The sequence below is a fragment of the Fusarium redolens genome (assembly GCF_020744475.1).
Source record: "Fusarium redolens strain MPI-CAGE-AT-0023 chromosome Unknown BKA55scaffold_21, whole genome shotgun sequence".
NCBI lineage: Eukaryota > Fungi > Ascomycota > Sordariomycetes > Hypocreales > Nectriaceae > Fusarium > Fusarium redolens.
Genome location: NW_025763684.1, coordinates 423,093 through 442,088, shown reverse-complemented (window position 1 = coordinate 442,088; position 18,996 = coordinate 423,093). Strand labels below are relative to the sequence as shown.

General features: G+C 47.8%; 9 protein-coding genes across 9 annotated transcripts; 5 read left to right on the top strand and 4 right to left on the bottom strand.

Moving 5' to 3' along the window:
* Window positions 1–89: 89 nt before the first annotated feature.
* On the top strand, window positions 90–521 carry BKA55DRAFT_197634 (uncharacterized protein). The gene has a single exon (XM_046185098.1). It carries the CDS (start codon window positions 211–213, stop codon window positions 487–489), a length of 279 nt encoding a protein of 92 aa, XP_046043444.1. The 5' UTR covers window positions 90–210; the 3' UTR covers window positions 490–521.
* A 1,192-nt stretch (window positions 522–1,713) lies between these two features.
* BKA55DRAFT_582273 (uncharacterized protein) lies at window positions 1,714–2,179 on the top strand. The gene has a single exon (XM_046194109.1). The coding sequence runs from the start codon at window positions 1,725–1,727 to the stop codon at window positions 2,133–2,135; it is 411 nt and encodes a 136-aa protein (XP_046043443.1). The 5' UTR covers window positions 1,714–1,724; the 3' UTR covers window positions 2,136–2,179.
* Window positions 2,180–2,714: 535 nt separating this feature from the next.
* BKA55DRAFT_598601 (frequency clock protein) lies at window positions 2,715–5,303 on the top strand (the record flags this gene model as incomplete). The annotated part of the gene is made up of 3 exons (XM_046196267.1): window positions 2,715–2,880; window positions 2,940–4,704; window positions 4,748–5,303. 3 exons carry the CDS (start codon window positions 2,715–2,717, stop codon window positions 5,301–5,303), a joined length of 2,487 nt encoding a protein of 828 aa, XP_046043442.1.
* Window positions 5,304–6,410: 1,107 nt separating this feature from the next.
* BKA55DRAFT_582265 (uncharacterized protein) lies at window positions 6,411–7,067 on the top strand. Its single transcript, XM_046194108.1, has 2 exons — window positions 6,411–6,546; window positions 6,611–7,067. Exon 2 carries the CDS (start codon window positions 6,629–6,631, stop codon window positions 6,890–6,892), a length of 264 nt encoding a protein of 87 aa, XP_046043441.1. The 5' UTR covers window positions 6,411–6,546; window positions 6,611–6,628; the 3' UTR covers window positions 6,893–7,067.
* Window positions 7,068–8,013: 946 nt separating this feature from the next.
* On the bottom strand, window positions 8,014–8,819 carry BKA55DRAFT_582264 (uncharacterized protein). The gene is made up of 2 exons (XM_046194107.1): window positions 8,139–8,819; window positions 8,014–8,102 (listed from the first exon to the last, which is right to left on the bottom strand). Exons 1-2 carry the CDS (start codon window positions 8,322–8,324, stop codon window positions 8,046–8,048), a joined length of 243 nt encoding a protein of 80 aa, XP_046043440.1. The 5' UTR covers window positions 8,325–8,819; the 3' UTR covers window positions 8,014–8,045.
* Window positions 8,820–8,975: 156 nt separating this feature from the next.
* BKA55DRAFT_459356 (uncharacterized protein) lies at window positions 8,976–9,404 on the top strand (the record flags this gene model as incomplete). Its single annotated transcript, XM_046186091.1, has 1 exon — window positions 8,976–9,404. A coding segment is annotated over one exon (429 nt), but the record flags the coding sequence as incomplete, so codon positions are not given.
* A 15-nt stretch (window positions 9,405–9,419) lies between these two features.
* On the bottom strand, window positions 9,420–10,893 carry BKA55DRAFT_714589 (uncharacterized protein; the record flags this gene model as incomplete). The annotated part of the gene is made up of 3 exons (XM_046200869.1): window positions 9,420–10,095; window positions 10,148–10,339; window positions 10,388–10,893. 3 exons carry the CDS (start codon window positions 10,891–10,893, stop codon window positions 9,504–9,506), a joined length of 1,290 nt encoding a protein of 429 aa, XP_046043438.1. The 3' UTR covers window positions 9,420–9,503.
* A 2,885-nt stretch (window positions 10,894–13,778) lies between these two features.
* On the bottom strand, window positions 13,779–14,717 carry BKA55DRAFT_545049 (uncharacterized protein; the record flags this gene model as incomplete). Its single annotated transcript, XM_046190778.1, has 1 exon — window positions 13,779–14,717. The coding sequence occupies one exon, from the start codon at window positions 14,715–14,717 to the stop codon at window positions 13,779–13,781; it is 939 nt and encodes a 312-aa protein (XP_046043437.1).
* Window positions 14,718–16,942: 2,225 nt separating this feature from the next.
* Window positions 16,943–18,993, bottom strand: BKA55DRAFT_598597 (uncharacterized protein; the record flags this gene model as incomplete). The annotated part of the gene is made up of 5 exons (XM_046196266.1): window positions 16,943–17,180; window positions 17,219–17,268; window positions 17,299–17,577; window positions 17,614–17,649; window positions 17,689–18,993. The coding sequence occupies 5 exons, from the start codon at window positions 18,991–18,993 to the stop codon at window positions 16,943–16,945; spliced, it is 1,908 nt and encodes a 635-aa protein (XP_046043436.1).
* Between the last annotated feature and the right edge of the window lie 3 nt (window positions 18,994–18,996).

Genomic DNA, 18,996 nt, shown 5'->3' with positions numbered 1-18,996 from the left:
TATATCAGGAAATGCGCGAGGTCCACAGACTAGGTACGGATGCAAAGTGTGTGATGTAGCGATTTGTAACAATGCTGACTGTTGGTACTTCTATCACACGCTAATTTAGGTGTAGGCGGAGGTACCAGCCGTCACGGTCATTTTGATTGGCCCCCACCCCTGTCGTGACATCGTGGATGCCTCGTGCCGCTCAAAGAGATAAGATGCGGTATGGCCTATGTTAAACACAATGCTGTGAGCCAGGTTAAGATAAAATACATTATCTTCTCAGCCATGGCTTACTTCACTCGACCTTTATCTACTTCACAGTTCTCACAATATCCAACGACACTGCAAAATTATTCGCTCTTGTCCCAGTACACCATGGACAAAATGGCAGTTCTGCTCGAATCCTCCACTGCAGAATTATCACTGCACCTAATTTCAGTCCCTAGCAGCTATGTTCTAGTACTCCCTAAGTTGGACGCTCCAGGGAGCGCGAGAAATTAATGACTGAGATTCAGTTCATAGAATACTGTCCACTGAGCAGTTTGCTTGAGGAAATATTACGAATCTAGCCGGTTTCTATTCTGTATTTCCTCCTTTTAATGGGCCACAATACTTGCCCTGCATTCCTTCCAAAGGACATGTCTTGTGTTGTTCGCGTGGATTTCAGAGGCGGCTGGAGATATGGACCAAAAGCCGAAGACGGAAGGTTGCTGTCCTGCGAAGCAGAGCATTGAACGATGCTGGCATTGCACGCACTGTGCATGATAGTTATGGTTTGGGCACGTCTCAGTTAAGCAGCGGTTCTTTAGTGTACTGTGCCTGCGGTGCAATGTCGAATTGACGGGACCAATTTTCAGAAAGAATCAGCTAGGTATCTTCGGATGAGAGGAGGCAACACATGTTCAAAATTGATAGATATTTAGCTAGAGGAGGCGATAGCTGATCAAGCTTGGGTCCCCGTCAATCTCGATCGGCAATCACCATTTGCCGAAGGGTTAACATTATCTGCCGTATGTCGCTTACAATATGTCCCCAACATCCCTCAGGAACCCAAAGCGTTGCGTGAATCGAAGAAAAGGGAGGTGATGCCTGTTGAAAGCTTGGACCCAGAAATTACATCAAAGCCACTGACAAAAATACAGATTTATAAATGTGAACACGGTAATCAAGCGACCTTTGGCGTCTTGACAGATGAGATGCCCCACCGTTTTATGCGAGAGGAGTCTTCAAGACAACGGAGTTGAGCTCAGACCCCCTTGATAGGTACAGAACGCAACTTCAACGCTACGACAGCTCCACGTGCACACACACCAGGCTGCGGCGCCGTACCCCCATGATTGCCTGGAGCTTCAACTGGTGTCTAGCCTGTTTGGGCTTCCGACAAGGGCAAATAAGGTCAAAAGGGTCAAAACGGCACGCTCTCAGTGAAATCAGCGGTGATGTAAGCTGCGGGCACAGGGCAAAGCAGGCTAGGTACGGTTATGCGATTTGTGATTTAACGATTTGTAACGATCAGAACTGTTGGTACTTGCATAAATCAGGCGGTGATAAAAGTACCTCGTGTTTTTTGCATTTTAATTGGTTATGTCCCCATATCGTGACCGGACTGGAGCATAGAGGGAGGGCAGGCCCCAATGAGGAGCAGCAAGTGCTGGAGCTGGACGGGGCAGCTTTAGTTACTCGCCGTCCATACCCGAACAGTCCATGGCGTCTGCAGCGTTGGAGGCTAAAGAAAAATGATGATTTTGCAGGCCAAGGAGGACTGCTTCGACAGCAGAGCAGGTCTCTTGGTGTTTTTGCTATCACTGATTGAAAGTACACAGACTTATTGGCTCGCGGAGCGCTACGATATTCCCTGTGAACATTTTGCAATGCACCGCAGCATTGCTAAACTGCCCGCAAAATTCCCGTTTTTCCCCTCGCCACAGCCTCCGGCGTTTGTTAACAGTGATTGTCTCCCAATATTTCTTTTGGGTTCATCCTCCAGTAACTCATTCAACGCCCAGCTTCATCAATTAAGTAAGTATACCATTCAACCAAAAGAACATCTCCAGCACGTCCTGTCCTGTCTCTGGACTTTCCCCCGCGGACCCGGGCTCTTGGATCCCCAGTGCCCTCCACTTTTACTCCACACCTCCACCAGTTAGTACGTCTACACTGGCAAGTGACCTACTCCGTCGCTGCTTCTGGCAATGTTCGGCATGCCCCCTCGACCTCACATCCTTCCTGTACTCGTACGTTCTTCAAGGCACAACGCACGATCCTCCGACCGAGCGTCGCGGCCGTTTTTATCATTAATCGCCACCATACGACTATCTGAATTCAACGCCCAGGTACATGAACCCTTCCGCTGTCTCCGCAGCAGCTTTGGCGACCTCTGGGCGGGACGATTGACTTGGCAAATTGCAGAGAAGCATTCCACGCGACGCTATTTACCTATTCGAATTCATCGACTACTAAATTAGCCAAGCTTTTGAGGACGCATCGCAGTCAAACACATCTCTTACTGGATAACCTCGCGGCGACTCGAGCTCTGTTTCCATTACTGGGAAGCCAGGCTCGGACGATTGTTGCTAGACATCTCCCGACCGTATTACATGGTCGTCGAACCGTGGAAATCTTACTATGTAGCCTGACGATGAGCATACTCGGAATTCCTGCGACGTCGATAATTAAGCAGTCCTATTAGGGTCTTGCTCCACGTCTCATATGCTTACGCGGCTAAGATGCCTTCAAATCCAAATAGTTCACATAGAACCCCGCCACCACTAACCGATTATTCTCTCCATCTCAATTCCCTCACCGGCAGTCATGAGACGGGGCCAAGCGACCCACTAGAGTGGCATAATGACTCGAGCCATAACGCGACGGCCAACAACGATGCCATAGACGGTATGCACTACCTCTAGCCGACTCATAGTAGAGTAGAAGAAACTGATATGAAGCTCTAGTTAATGTCCCCTTTTACCGGAAAGAATCTGATTTATGGAATCCGGAGAAGCCAGACTTGCATACTCAATACCAGGCCGCCCCTCCTATACCCATCACGGCGCACAGCAGTAGCGTTGATGACTACCGCAGCGTCATCGACGACTTAACACTCGAGATTCAACAGCTTAGGAAGGAACTCAAGCGCTATAAGCAACCGGGTCCGGCCCTGCTCCATAAAGACAAGCTGTTTGAGATCAAGGTTCATGGGCTGCCCCAAAAGAAAAAGAGAGAACTCGAAGCCATACTGAGAGGCCTTACCACCGATCTCGATGGGTCTCCAGAGGTGTCATCATTGCAAAAAAGGACAAAGATATCCCCCCACAACCGCGATCACATATACTCCAAATCTGGTATTCAGCGCAAACGTGCTCCTTCCTCTCCAGGTTCCAGCCTCCGGCTAGCTGACTCCGCTTATGCCTCCATGTCGGCTGGTGCCGAGTCTTCAAGCACCTCTTTTAACCTCCCCATCTTGACTTCAACCCAATCATCAAAGGGCAAGGTCGAGGATCATCTACGAGATGTTCCCGACGGCCTGTACCCACGACACGTAATCATGACAGACAAGGACCGGAAGAGTCTCGTTGTTCGTCGTCTCGAACAGCTCTTCACAGGCAGAAGTAACGGTGCCGATATCTCGAAGATTCCGCTTATGCGGCCGGGTGGCAGCTTCATCATGGCGCGCGTTGTAGCAGACGCACAGGTGGCGGACCCATCATCTGCCCACGAACCTCCCACTCGTGTAACTGAGCCTATCCGGGAAGCCAGAATCCTCCCTCTAGAACAACGATCTCGCACTTGGGGAAACAAGTGTCATTCAAGTGACCGTGGGTCGGCTTCTGATCCCAATAATGACAACATGGAGACCGGAGGCAATGATAAAGGCTTGGTCTCTGGTACCAAGCCGTTTCCCCCACTCCCGCTTCTGCCAAAACAGCGACCAACGCGACCTTGTGATTTGGACCCCAATCGTGCTCAGATTCCGTCTGAGAATATGAACTACATCCGGCATTTGGACCTACTGCTGCCCGAGTTATTGCCTGGACAGCAGAGTATCCAGGACGTCCACCTAGACGCTGAAGGCTGGGTGTCCTTGAACCTGCTGTACAACTTGGCCCAGCTCCACTTGATCAATGTGACACCAGACTTCGTTCGCTCCGCCGTATCCGGAATCAGCACCAGATTTCAACTATCCCCTGACGGGCATAAAATTCGATGGCGAGGCGGATTCAAAGATACCAAGTTCAGTAGCCACAGCTCTGGCTACGACTCGCAAGAAAGTCCTTCTTTCGACGATATCCAGGGTTTGGAAAAGAAACGTAAATGTGAAAAGACTAGCCCATTTATTAGCAATGAATCCCAGTCCTGCGGCTCAAGTAAGGATATGCCTGCATTTGATCCACAGCTTTGCGCTCGAGTTGAAAGTTTCCGCTACAAGCCATTGTTTGCTCAGCAGGATTCGTCAGATGGGCACACTTCACGGGGTGTGTCAGTTGGCTCTCCTATAGTCGTGGACGACGAAAATCCTGGCGAGTCGGACTTGGGCTTGAAATACTCCGCAGGGTCGGTTGGCAAATGGCAACGCCACGAAGGTGCTATCACATACTATAGCGGTGCACCTTTCTGCATTGATTTGACGGGTGATCCAGAAGCTCCATCACCAACCACTCGCACGCCCTCAAGCGCCCAAACTAGAAAGGATTCTCAGCAACCATCAGAATTCGCTCGGTCTCCTCGACGAACAAACATCCGGGTCCTTCATCGGCTACAGGCCGTTGACGGATCGATGCCAAGACCTGCGTCGGCAGACACCAGCCATGGGCGAGGATAATAATGAAGTTCAGGACCTGATAAACGATGACAGTGAACAAAGCAGCGATATCGAGCTGGATTTGATTTGGAACGACGATCAGCAGTACATGGGGCAACAGCCCTTGGAACCCTGCGGACTTGGTGGTGTTCTCCCCGATGATCACTTTATGGTAGTGGTCGATACGAAGCGGCCCAAGCAAGATATCCTCCCATGGTCTTCCGAGCCTCAGAGTGGGAGGTCGAATGAAAGCATAGAGGGGATCATTCATCGACGGGCAGCGATATTAACTTCTTGTCCCGCCCCCGGCGGTTCAGAAGCAAAAACAATCGAAGAATCACCGTCTATCGGGATTGAGTATCTGTCATGGCGCATCGAGAGACTGATACCAGTTCCACTGCCATCCCCTGCCAGGTTTTTCCCGCCGTTTAGCACCGATAATTCCACGTCCGGCGAAGATGATGACCTATCTATAGATGCAGATAATATTGGGTCGACAGAGGAGCATATGAGCTGATGGACGAACTCATGCCATTCCGATAGCTACTCTAAGGGCGTCGATGCTGGTGAAGTTCCAGACGAATTGTCTCTAGACTAGAACCTGTATCGTGTTAATCAAGAAACTGCGGCGAGGATCTTGCTTAACCGCATTCGGGAGGCCGCTGCTACACCGAACAAGAAAACCACTACAGGCATCGTCTAATGGGATAATTATAGTTCTGCTGCTAGTGCTGGAGCAGAAGAGAGCGAATATAATAACAGTTGCCAGGAGTTCCTGAACAACTCATGATTTTCCAGAGGGAAATATAGTCGCAGCACGAATATTCTAAGGACAAACTTACCCTCAAAATTATTTAATATCCTGTGTGGCTACTATTCTATTTACCGCTTATCTTCTTCGATATAAACGTGATGCCAATGATACATAGGGCATAGTAAAAAATTCATGTCTTTGCGGTAATAATAGGTGGGATAATGCTATTCCCGGCTATGGTTGATTTTTCCACCTCTAAAACCTCCAAAATTACTGGGGCTTTGGCACCACATAAAGCCAATAGGTATGACAGATGCAAAAGAAATCTTGTCATTCATTCGGGGCATCGCCGAACCAAGTTGCCGACGGTAAACTTGGATAAAATTAAGAAACACACACAACGTTGCCGTGTTACAGAATACGATGCACTTGGAACAATGTTAGCGGTGACCACATTTGGATTGAGCGATCCTCAGGAGTTCCGAACTTGTCTTCTCATTGAAGAGGCCTAGGCTCATCTCTGATGTTTATATGACGTAAAAACCATATGTCAGATTATTTAACCCTCCTGCAGCCCATGATTCGCCCATCTGCGAGATAAAAAGCAACAGGAGACGAGGACTGAAAGTAAAATCGGAGGGTGACCTCCACCGTTCCAGTCACGTAGTCTTTGTTAACATCGCCTCTCTCTAACAGTCTCTCTCTCCTAGACAAAACACGATTTCTCCTCAGGCGGCAGCGCTACTTTACTTTACGGGGCGAAATCAAATCAGGATCACTTATAATATCCCCCTCGCCACGGGGAAACCCTTAGCATGCCTGCAATCCCGCCAGGCTTCTTATGTCGAGTAAATACCGGCCACTGCTTCCCAATACTACACCAGCATCGTGTTCAATAGAAGATGCCTCCACCTTTCAGTCTCAATCTTCGCTTTCAGGCATAACCTAGATTCCCCGAGCAGGAACTCACGCGGCTTGTGAATCCTGTCGAAAGAAGAAGACGCGAGTAAGACCTCCCTTAACTTGGTTATTGATTCTATTCAGGAACCATGCAACTAAAACCAGTGCAGTGTACTGGCGGTAGGCCTATGTGTCAGCGCTGCATTGAAACCACCACAGTTTACATCTACCGCACCGATGAGAAGGAAAAGAAGATATCAGCCCTGGAGAGTCGCAATAGCGAAGTGATCACCGAGTTGGAACAGCTACGCGAGCTATACGCCCTGATACACTCACGGTCAACTGAAGAGGCACAAGAGATCTTCAACTGCATACGGAAGAATAGTAATCCTATCGGAGTCTTACAGATGGCCAAGGCCTCAGACCTACTACTGCAGGGGACTTCGCCCTAAGAGACAGGCATGAAGGTACAGGCCAGGCGGGAATGTACTTTCGAGTAAGGCGGAACCCTTCATCATAACTGAGAACCAGACTCGCAGAAGATATTCGTATTCTCGTTCGAGATCGGAAGAGCAGCGGGATATAATATTAAGCCGTAAAGCTCTTCGTGGGTGTTGTAAATGAGCGATAATAATAAGACTGAGCTTTGAATATCGCTAAGTGCACGAAGCGCCTAGACGCCACTTCTACGATACTCTTGCTGCAGAGCTTGGAGTCAAGATTGTCGAGATAGGAAGCCCTAGCGGACCCCTTTCTAGGCGTTTCATCCGTAAGAACGTAACTTTGAACAGATTTAGAGAGTGAGTGAGGCGCCATCAAAATTCAGCTCTCTGTCTGGGTGTATTACTCTAGGCCCAATGGCATGGCCATCCAGCTCGACTGCCCCCACCTTTAACAGACTGCCGATCTATTTACGCTCACCACACAAAATCCCAAGATTAGCATGGCCGGAAAATAAAAAATAAAAATAAAAATAATAAGATGAAGCTTGCAGACAGCACTAGATTTGGGACTCTATCAATATTGATACCAAGTTGATGTAATGAAAATACCTTACCCAGTCACTATGACGAGGACGTGACATACTTTCACTGTCAAAGAACTAACTACAATCCCTCTTTCTTTCTCCCCCTCCCTGATAATGAAAGCTAGAACAAACCAATGGATTCCATCTTTCGAACCCATGTTATATATGACGGCCCTATGAAGCCAAGCTTTGATCATCATAACGCCCCTCTTTTGGTAGCGGATTTGTTTCTTAATCCCAATCCCATTCCTCATTCTCAATCATCGGTAGTTGCTACATCCCTATTGTCAGTCCCAATTTCAGCGAAAGGGGAAATTCACCACCTCTCATTGGCTCATACCCTTGTAAAATCCTCTTTCACTGAAAGAGGGACAGTGTTTTGAGAGGTCCCAGCAGAGTTTTTGATTAAAAGTGCGTGATAAACCTTCTCATTGGCTAGTTTGTTCCTTCGACGCAACCTGCGCAGCTAGCTTTACTTTTGTGGCGCAGACCGATACTACCTCATGGGCGCCTACGTGCAAATCGATATCTTGACCGCGCGTGTTTCGTGACCGCGCCGTAGAAATATAGCAAGGGCTCTACTGACGCCAGTATATATGCAACAAAGATTTCGCCCTCCTCGATTGATTCTTATTCTTGTCAGTCGTCCACTTTTACCATGATGCATTGACTACTCTGGCGACCCTGACTATCTTCAAACATGTGGCCTCCAAAGCACCATGACCATCAGCCTGATGATCAGGACGTCGAACGGAATGAAACAACGCCATGGCGCAGCATACAGGATGGCCTCGCCTATTCCATAATCGTCCGCTTGGCATCAGTGCGGCTACAGCAAAAAAAGCCCAAACCAGCATGGAGCGAAGATTATCTGTTGGGCCAGTGGCACGATACAGCACTCCGAAGCCCAGCCACCGTAGAAGCTCAGCTATGAGTTATTCTCCGTGGTGTCGACCTCATAGTGGATCGAGCCAGGTTCACGCTAGTGAAGACTTTATATAGATCTCCATGCTGGCTGAATACGTATTGGAAAGACAGCTTTTGGCCCTGCGAATTCAAATTTGTAGATTGCCTGAGACGATATGTTGATATATGGAAATGGTTCATTTGTTATGTGTTTAGGGTTCTACATTTTAAAACACATCAGCAGCAAGAGATCTATAACTTATAACTCGGACGCGATGAAACCATCATGATGCGTCATATATTGTATCTGGTTGCTCTTTTATAGCGCGAGGCTGAATTCTCTAACTGGAATCTGGACGAAGCACTTGAGGAAGAAGCGGATAATTCCAGTGACTGTAATGATGAAGATGAAGATGAAGATGAAGATGAAGATGAAGATGAAGATGCCGATGGTGACAGAGATGATGAGGAGTATATCAGCGAGTACGACGGAGTCAAGACTGAGAATCATTTCAACGAAAAAGATCAATTATTGCGATTTAAATGATGGTGAAGATGCGTTAACTTCAGATTCGGCGTTTTCTCTTCCGTCTGGTCTTTAGCTGCACTTATCTAAGGCCATTTTTCAACTTTCGATGATGTTCTGGACGTACCAGGAACCTACCGGAGATATGTCTGCATATGCCATTATTCACTATACAGCCTTCTTAAGAATCCAGAGACCGTCCCTTGCTTTTCATTCAGCCCATGGTTCATCACCTAGACTAGCTGCCCTCATGTGGATTAGGAGGCTTCTGTTCTTCGAGTACGCCGTCCCCGTTTATGCCTACAATAGTCTTGACTTGGCTTGGCCTTGTCGGACAGCTTATCCGTCACAACCCGGTCGCATTTCGTCCATCCGTTGCAAATATCTTCTACGGGGTTGCTATATACCATTCGGAGAGTTAATAGAACTGAAGGCATTTGGGAAATCTATCGTAAAACGAGAAGGAGTTCCAGGCAACCTAACTTGGGCTCCTGACGGCCGGTCGTTCACAATTGGTGACGACAAAAAAGTCATGCTGTTAAAGTTTTGTGAGACCCATCACAAAGCCGTGAGAGTAGTACAAGAGCAGGTAGATGAGACAGCTTCATCCACTAGCAAAAGTTTCCTTGGGCAAGATATGTGCTCGAAACCAGGGCAAGTAGAACTTGTCTACCCAAGAAGTCAAGTGCCTTAGCCCTGCTATAACCTGATATAGTTCCTTGTAACTTTGGGTGCTTCCGAACAGTCGTTCAGCCCAAAAAGTAGTCCTTGAGCCGTGCCATGTCGACAGAACAAAATACCACCGATGACCCTGAACGATAACACCAGGGATGAATGGTAACCGGGATAGTATCTCGTCAGCCTGTTTTTCTGCTTCTTCCGAGCTGTGTAATGACGCAAGCACTGTTGAACGGAGGAATATCCACTGCGCTGCATGCCATACCCCCATTTGGACCTCTGCAGTGTCTAGTCTTGGAGCTGGGCCCTTAGTCTCAATACTCAGGACAATGGGACGAAACTGCAGTCGCTCGAAGTCGGTATGATTGACCGTGGTGGTAGGTGTTGTTCTGCAAAGAGACTCGAGCGCTTGAAAGGACTCTGGCTCCTCTTGTTGTAAGTCGACATATATACAAAAGTCAATCATTTTGGTTCTGATTGACTTGGGTAGCCACATTGAATGCGGCCGAGCAGTGGTGCTACGAGGCATGAGTTAGCATGGGTTTGACGAGTCGGTTGATGGATACTTACGACATTGTAAAGTTGTACAGTCCTCCTCTCGTCTTTCCAGGCTCTCTAAAGACAGCTTCTAGCAGACGCTGGTGTACTTCTGCATTCCAACCTGCTTCTTCATGCCCAAAGTCGCGACAGTCTTTGGCGCATTCATACACCAGCGACACTTCTTGTGGAGAAGGGATACGTCCTGGAAGATGCCCAAAGTCACTAGCACTTTTGAAAGAGAACCTCCAAGGGTGTGTGTCTTTGCCTTACAACATGGGGCTTCCAAGAATCTCATCACGCAGATTATCAGGGAGAAACTCAAGGCCACTCCCGATATCGTTCAAGTTCTGCAAAAGATGGTCAACCTCTGGGCTTGGAGGATTGTCAACTTTGAGATCGCGTATGTCGAAACCTGTATCGTCAATGCGTAGACGCATGATCTGCTGCTTCAATGGCGATGATGAGCGCGATGGATAGGATGAGGCGCTGGAACCCGACATTGACGACGCCTTTGACGGGTTGCGCCTGGGGGCTGTCTCATCTCGAGGTCTCCCAATAGGCGTTTTATAAGGGTCAGCAGGGTCTAGCCGTGGTCGTTTCCGGCCAGTTGGCGTCTCGTCCATATCGTTGGAGATAGTTGGTGGAGGACTTGGCGGTTGGAAGGCTTTGCGTTTATTACAGGGCTTGGGCTGCGATGATGATTGTAATTGCACTGGTAGATATTCAAATGATTCAGGTAATTGTTTGATCCATGCGAAAACTCGTGAATCCGGCATTTTACTGTATAATTGCTGGTTATGTTGAATTGTGCTTGTCTTGCGTCTGTTGTTTGTTTTGATGGAGTACCCCTCTTTGACGCAGCAACGCCACGTTAATGTCTCAGGCAGAAATGATTACTAGGCTACAACCACTACTACTGTAACAAGGGCGGCTCGTTGTAATGTGCCGAATTACACAGAATCTGGCCCGTGCACGCGTCGAGGTTCTTCTAAATATAGGCAAGATCATCTTAACCCCACTTATTCTTCATTCTCACACTTATCTGACACTATTGTATACTAACCGACTCAAACTAGATACTGAATAAGATATAAAACTTCTTAGCATAATATAAAACTATATAATAGGACCTTAAGACTTGCCTTACTTATATTTCCATAAGTTCTCACACTTATCTGACGACGATGTCTGTTAGACCGCGTTGAACATTCTACTCTAGAATACCAGATAGTAACGGGCCCCGTTACTGTCCAGGTCGTTTACAAAAACGCGGAACGGGGCCCGTTTCATAACACGGTGATCCGTGCCATCCTTGCTGAGTTCATTGCTTGTGGGCAAGAGCCAATCATAGGTAACTAAAATAATTAGTTGATTTGACTTCAAGTCTAATCTCTCCTTGACTGTCGCGTCTTGTACTTATATTCAATGGTTTAGCAATTGGGTTTATAGTATTTCTCTTCTCTGAATATTTCACCTTCTCAGTATGTCTACTTAAGTACCTTTAAAAAAACCGCCTTTATCAGCAAAACATCACGCCAAGTTAAGTTTAGACGCTCAGGGGACTAGAACTTTACTAACGTACATGATAAGCGAAATGGTCAGACAAGCGAAATGGTCACTTTTCTCAACCTCTAAACTAGAAATCGGAATAAAAACACAACAAATTAATTAAAACTACTCACTATACTCTTCCCCAGATGTCTCAATTATTACCTAACAGGTTCTTGCATTATGACCAGGCTTACCGCATATACCACAATGCCGAACCCCTGGTCGCGCCGACCTTCCTTGGCTACCACCTCTCGATGATTCGGCCACTACCTGCGCATCAACATCTATCTGATCAATTACTTGCCTTCCTTCCTCTACTGTCATTACCCCTCTTTTCTGCAGTCGGGTCCTTCTTGCCCTCCGGCGCCGGCTTAATACCTCATTTGCCTGTGGAAGGTCTTGGACCTGACCCCGTAATAAGGTAACCTCATGCATAACTGCCTTTGTTCCCTTGGAAAGAGACTTCAGAGCGCCTAGGATTGACTCTGGGGAGCTGTTCTGATGCCTTCTAATTCGTCTTTCAATATATTCAGACTGAGACCCAGCCTCAAGCACGGTCTTTGGAGTCTTTGAGACCCAAGGTGTTGACGGGCTAGCCACCTCCTCAACTGGCGTTGGAGTCCGTTGCTGCATATCAAACTTTGAGACCACATTTTCCGCATTAAGAGGAACAAGCCCAGCTCCTCTAAAGGCCGGCTTGATATTTCTTTCTGTCATAGTGGCTTGAAATGCGGCATAAAAGGCCGGAAAGAACTCAGTCTTCGAAACGTGTGTTATAGAGCATCTGATCAAATGCTCTATTTCTCGACCGTAAGCATTCTTAAGCACGCTAAAGCACCCGACGTCAAGGGGCTGAAGTAGATGAGACGAATGAGGCGGCATACAAAGCCTAATGATCTTATTTTCCTCGCAATATCTCTCGAAGTCGATCGAGTGGTGGCTTTCATGCCCATCAAGGATTAAGAGACGATAGGAACCAGTTGATCGATTGGTCGTACACCGGTCAAAGTGCTTTAGCCACTCTAAACCGGTCTTATTATCGGTCCAGCCATTTTGGGTTGTTGTAATAGCCCAATCGCCCGGGAGGTTGCTTTCTCGGTACCAGTTGGCGAGGTGATATTGGCCCGCACCGATGATAAACGGCTGGACCGCCCAGCCTGCCGCATTAATCGCCTGAATGACCGTAATCTATTTCCGGTTTCCAGGCTGCACTGATTTAGGTCGTCCACGCCTGTCTGTGCCTGTGACAACCATTCCGCTTGCAATCATGCCTATAAGGAAGCCAGTCTCGTCAAAGTTCCAGATATCATCTGATCGAATGCCGTACTTCGCAATTGTATTCGCTATAAGTGTAAACCAATCGCAAATAATAGTTGGATATTTGCATTTGGCTCTCTGATAGTCATATTTACGAAAAAAACGCTTCTTAAGCTCTTTATGTCGCGTGATGAAGTTATGATTCTCTATAGCAGATGGTGCCGAGCCAGTCACGTGGTGTCACTTATGCGGCGTGACAGAAACACCTCGCTGGCGAGGTACTTCTTCAGGTACTGGATTACTTTGTAACGTTTGCGACCTGGTACAAACGAGAAGATTCATCCGCAAGATCCTGGTGTTGAAGCGGGAATCGACTACTACCAGAGTTAGCTGGCCGTGGTGTCTGGGCACTGACAAGTCTTTTGCTCTGGAGTTTGTGGCTTTAAAATCCACGCAGTAACGGGAGTTGGTCTTCATCATACCCGATTTGTTTTGTTACATGTTTGTCAGCATTGGATTATGTTGTATACGGCATTATGACACACAGCCTGAGGGCTAGGTTCGATGCTATTTTCTGAGATAGGTTTAAGCCTAAGAGCTTTTATACAAAGTAGCCTGCCAAAGCCTTTTTTGTCGTGATACCGTCTCAAATCACCGAGAACCAAAAAGGAAATTAGAATAAGGTCATAAAGTTAAATGCAGATATCGCTACTTTTTAAAAGTGCCTCTTCTATCCATCCCTCACCCCCCAGGATCTGCAAAGAGGCCTTTCAGTGTATCGACCTTCAGGTCATGGTCGTGTCGTATCGGATCGTGATGTTTGGGTTCGGAGTCATCGTTTCCAGTATCCTAGTCATACATAGTGATTCGCTTTTGTTGAGAATACTATTGGTAGTGATGTAAATGGCGAGGAGGACGAGGCGCAGTTGTCTGCTGCTTCTTTATCGCCGCCCAAGTCGCAAATGTACCGATTGGCTTCGTTGGCGATGTATTCCTGAATCAAGTAACAGTCGCAGTCGGTGTGTTGCAAGAGTTTCACCTTGAGCTCGTAGACCTGTTGAGTGAGGTCAGATACAGAGCTCGACAGCTTGCGGTTGGTCTGCTCCATGTTCTCCTCGTCGGCCTGGAGCCTCTTCGCGTCCTCACGCTTCTTGATACGGAACTTGTTGGAGGCGACTCGATTTCTCTCCTGTATCTTTTTGCTGTACTCGTCGAGTTCGTCACCTAACTGGGGAGAAGACCGTTCTGTAGGCTGAAAAACTGGCTTGGCTTGGCTTCCGCGACCCTTGGGCTTTTCGGGGGCAGCGTCTTGTTTGATTGACTTTGTTGGCGCGCGTCTCGTCGACCTGGAAGCGGTTGGCTTGGCAGTTTTTTGCTTGCGCTTTCGCTTCTCGGACCCTGTTGATGAGGAACCGCGACGGCTCTCTGTGTCGCCAACGGGAATATCTAAGCTGGTAGGGTCGGTGGCCGGTGACGGAACAGGATAGCTTTGGGTGGAGGTAGCAGGAGAGTCCCATTGTGTAGAGGTTTCAGGATCGTAGGTGTAGTTGTATCGGGACTCTTCTTGTGCGAAGACATTGGGGGTGGTCATGTTGGTTGATTCGGCAAAGGAAGCATCTTCAGTAGGAGACCACCATTGTCCCCAATGGAATTGAGGTAGCGCACCATAAATATTCATGCCTGAAGGGTTTTGACTCATGGAATTCACATCAGGCGCGGGTGCGTAGGTATCGTAGGTTTGCATATCGTCACCCAGAGGGTCTTGTTTGTAGGCAGCGTAGACGGTACCCATCTCTGCGGCGTTGTAGCTGTTGATATGTCTAAGTCAGCTTAATCCAATGTTGAATGACTAGAGCCCAAGACTGGAAGCACTTTGGTATGAACCTCGACCGTTGAACTGGAAGGGGTTTGGATTATGCTAGGAAGGGAGCTTGGACACAGTAGGGTTCAATGCGAACGGAGAGCAAAGGGTTATAAATAATAAGGGCACAAGAAAAGGTGGGGGGAGGTGGGGGTTGTTCAAGCAAGGGAACAAGCAGGTCTCGGGGGTACGGATACGGTAATCGGAAAAATCTGGGGAAAAAAGAGAGAATTGGAGTTCAAGCCATGTGGAAAAAAGCAAATACCCTGGCATGGAATGAGCTTGGGCCGACGGATGGCTAACTGCAACCAGACAGACCAAAGCCATGGGTGTTGGAAAAGAAGAAGGAAAAGAATTGAACAAATCGCCCCAATCTCGGTTCAAATGCATCCGGCTTCAAATGGACCAGACAATATCCTCCTTCTGGTGCTGAAAATGGCAGAAAGAGCTACAGCGCATTATGATCATGTGAAGTGATTCGAATCAAAGCTTGGTGACAGGAAGCCAGGGCTTAGCGTGGAAATACAAAAAATAGGGAGGGGTAAAGGGTCCTGCCATGACAGGGCTCCGATTGGACATGTACCGCAGAAAGCTTTCCTTGGAATATCAGTAATGGGTAGGCTCCGCGTATTTGATTGGACCATGTGAGTTAACCAAGGTAAAAGTCTAGGGGTTAAACGTGATACGTCACAGAGATAAGGGGAAACGAGGAGGATAGCCGGAATTGGTGGCTGCCTCTTGGAATTTGCGGCTGAAAAACGGCGGTGCAACCAGAGGGAATGGACTGGCCAGAAAGGCCCAAGGTTCAACTACGAGCTTTTTAACCACAACTTTAATACACGCTATTGGAGCTGGAATTACCGCGGCTGCTGGCACCAGAACTTGCCCTCCAATTGTTCCTCGCTAAGGGATTTAAATTGTACTCATTCCAATTACAAGACCCGAAAAAGCCCTGTATCAGTATTTATTGTCACTACCTCCCTGCTGTACCAAGGACTGCTTGTAAGTTAATAGACTACACACTTTTCGTCCGTGCACCAAGCCCCTGTCATCATTCCTTTCATGAAATTACATCTGTTTTTATCAGTGCACGTTGGTTGGTTTTGGAATGCCCCACCGCCTCAGTAACAAGCCATCGAGGCAAGCTAGTCTTTTCTCATCCTACTCAAGAATTATCAGCAGAAACGCATTGCGTTTCCTGTTTTTGACCAATCATCGTCTAGAACTTTCGCCCCATATTTTCCCCGATGGAAATGCACTGCGTTTCTCGTACCGCACTAATGAAATTAGAAAACCTAAAACACGAAACGCGTCGCCTTTCCGTGGGCTGACCCTTGTCGAGTTCAACAACTTGACTACTCCAGACCTAAACAACGTTCATTAGCATCGTCTACTGAAACTCATGTTTTTATCATCTTCGTATAATATCTACTCCATCTCCGCCATTCTGCCCTGTCTATTATATTTATATATGCTTAGTCATAATGGCCCGCTCCTCTGTTCATGAACAACATTGCCATCCCACTTTACCTCTAGCAAAGCTACAGAAGCTCGAGAGTCTCAGCCTTTATTGTAATTTGCCAGAAGCAGCTATTATATATACCAAATGCAGTTTTGCTCCGAGTCTTAAACATATATCAGAGCATCCAGGCAAAAAGCATGGCATTGCTAGATCTGCTTGGCATGGCCTTAAGCCCCTCCTATACTCGTTGAACTTTCTAGATCTAGACGCCTTATCCCTAGTTCTATATACCAAAATCAATTGTAGTAGAATAGATTTATTTCACCCTGGCTGTTATTCGCAGGCTATTCTATTCAAATCGTCTAACAAATTGGGTAACCCAGCTGTCATCTTGGAGTAATATCGTTTGGAGTTGAGCCGAGTTGCTGATTGGCTGAAAATTCCCAGATCTTAGCACTACATCATTATTCCAGCTCCAGATTCAAGTGCAAGAGGACTTTTCCGCGTCTTGATTGGGCCATTACCCCTGTTACATTGTCCTCTTCCACTTGCAAGAGGACAATGTATCAGCCGCAGCTCCACTTTCAGTCACAGAGCGGGCGCTTCATAGCCTGATTGGTTCTTTGCTTCTTACCCTGTAAGATTCTTGCATTTCTAGCCCAATGTTAAAAAAGCGGCGGGTAAGCTTGCCCTCCTAACCACCCTCCGACTCGTTCTTCTTGCCCTTCTTCCTGCCCTCAAGGGAACCTGTGCCGCCGGTCGAGCCCTTGACACAAGACCCATTACCCCAGATGGCCTCTTTGGCCGACTTCCATATGGTTTCCGGATGATAGATGTTCTCAGCGGTATAGTAAAGACGACAGTCACTGGCCTGGTACTGGAACTGAAGAGGGAGATCATCGTCCCCCTCCTGGTAGGCATTCAGGAAGTGACTTGTCCTGATCCGAGTTTAATCGGAAACTCCTCTAACGGCCGAGTAGCCGCCTTCATGAATCGCTCGTTTTCTTCCTTTGTCATAAACTCTAGCTTCTCAGGCGTCTCCCGATATACCGATTTGGCGGCGCTCACCACCGTTGCAATATTGTCGAATGTCAAGGTCTGCGAACCCCGAACACCTCCCATGATCTGCATAGGCTGTCCATTAGGATGCCCTCCAAAGGGCAAAGCCCGGACGCCGCCGATATTTGTCATCAAGTTGACAAAAATGGAGCAGGTCGAAGCGCACAATCCGTCGCCAATGATGACAATGTTCTCCGCCTTGAATGGCTGCGTCTTGTTGAGGGGTCGGCCAGCGTACCCACGAATAGGAGTGTCGCTGTTGCCAGATGCCTCGGTGAAATTGAAGCTGGCGAAGAGTGAGCTGACCGGGGTGCCCAACTGCGTGGTATCGCCAAGAAATTCCTCATATTACTCGAAGCCGGCCTCCTGGTCTGGGGTCACCTCCACGGAATATGCCATCTTGGCGACATTAATAGGGGCATTCTCCAACGCCGTCGATCTGCTGACGGCTGAAAAGACCTTAACGAGGCCCTCAGAGACCTCGTGGCGTCGGAATCTGTTGGCCGAATAGGGAAATTCGGAAGGGAAAAACAGCTTGAATAGATTAAAGGCTCTGTCAACATTCCCACCCGGGTTGCCAGAGACGTCGATGATTAGCTTGGTACGGCCATCTGCCAAGGCCTTTGATACAATCTTAGTTGCGTAATGGCCAAATGTAAACGATTGATTCGAGGGCAGTCCATATCCATTAAAAGAAGGGATCATCATGACTACAGTATCATCGTCCAGATAATAACCGTTCATTTGGTTGTAGGGGTCGCGGATCAGTGGTTCGGGGTAACCGACGGGGCCTGACTTCAGAGGAGGCTTAACAACCGGTTCCGAAGTACTCGAGTTGTCTGATGAGTTTGATGGTGTTGGTCGACAGTACATATCAAAGACGTCCTTGCCGTTCCTAGCCTCAAAGCCAGGGTCGTTAAGTTCGGCCATGTTCTTCACCTCAAGGGTAGTCCCATTGCGGAACTCGAGCGTAGTGATATTAGAGCCAGGATACACATTACGTCCATCAAGAACACCACCGGGATTGCCAGAGAAGGAAAAGAAAAGCGTATTGTATCGCGCATCAGGATCTTGGCTCAGCACTTGATCTTCGATTTCCTTCAGGTACGAGCTAGCATCTCGGCCATCGATTGACACGACGGGAGAGATTTTGGCTTCCGCTCTGTTGAGAAGCTTGGCGTCTGTAAGCGTGTATAGTTCAGGTGCCTTGATGCCGTCCTTCGAGACAGACACCAAAGCCGTGTTGCGCATAAAAGTGAAGGGAGTGAAGGAGCATAGTTCCACATCGAAGTGGCCATCATTGGCGCTATTAATAAGGCTTTTAATTGCCTGATCAAACTCCCACTGGCTTGAGTATTTGGTGTTGCGGATTATCTCAAGGCCGCCCAGTATATCGGTAGGCGAGGACATGTAAATATCAGGAGGGTTTTTGAGAACCTCGAGAGTGGACTGCCATTGGACGTATTTACCGAGTTCGTCGAGAAAGGGATCGGCAAGTTCAGGGTAGAAAGGCATGGACTGGAGACAATCCTCAGCGAGTTGGCCAGGAAATTGTAAAACGGATGCGGAGTTATTGTACTTTTGATGTTCGCGAATCTGTTTTGTGATGAGAGTACAGGGCTCAGGGGAAGATGAAGCTACCACGAGCGGCATGCCCAGAAACAGAAAAGAGAGAAGTGGTAACATAGC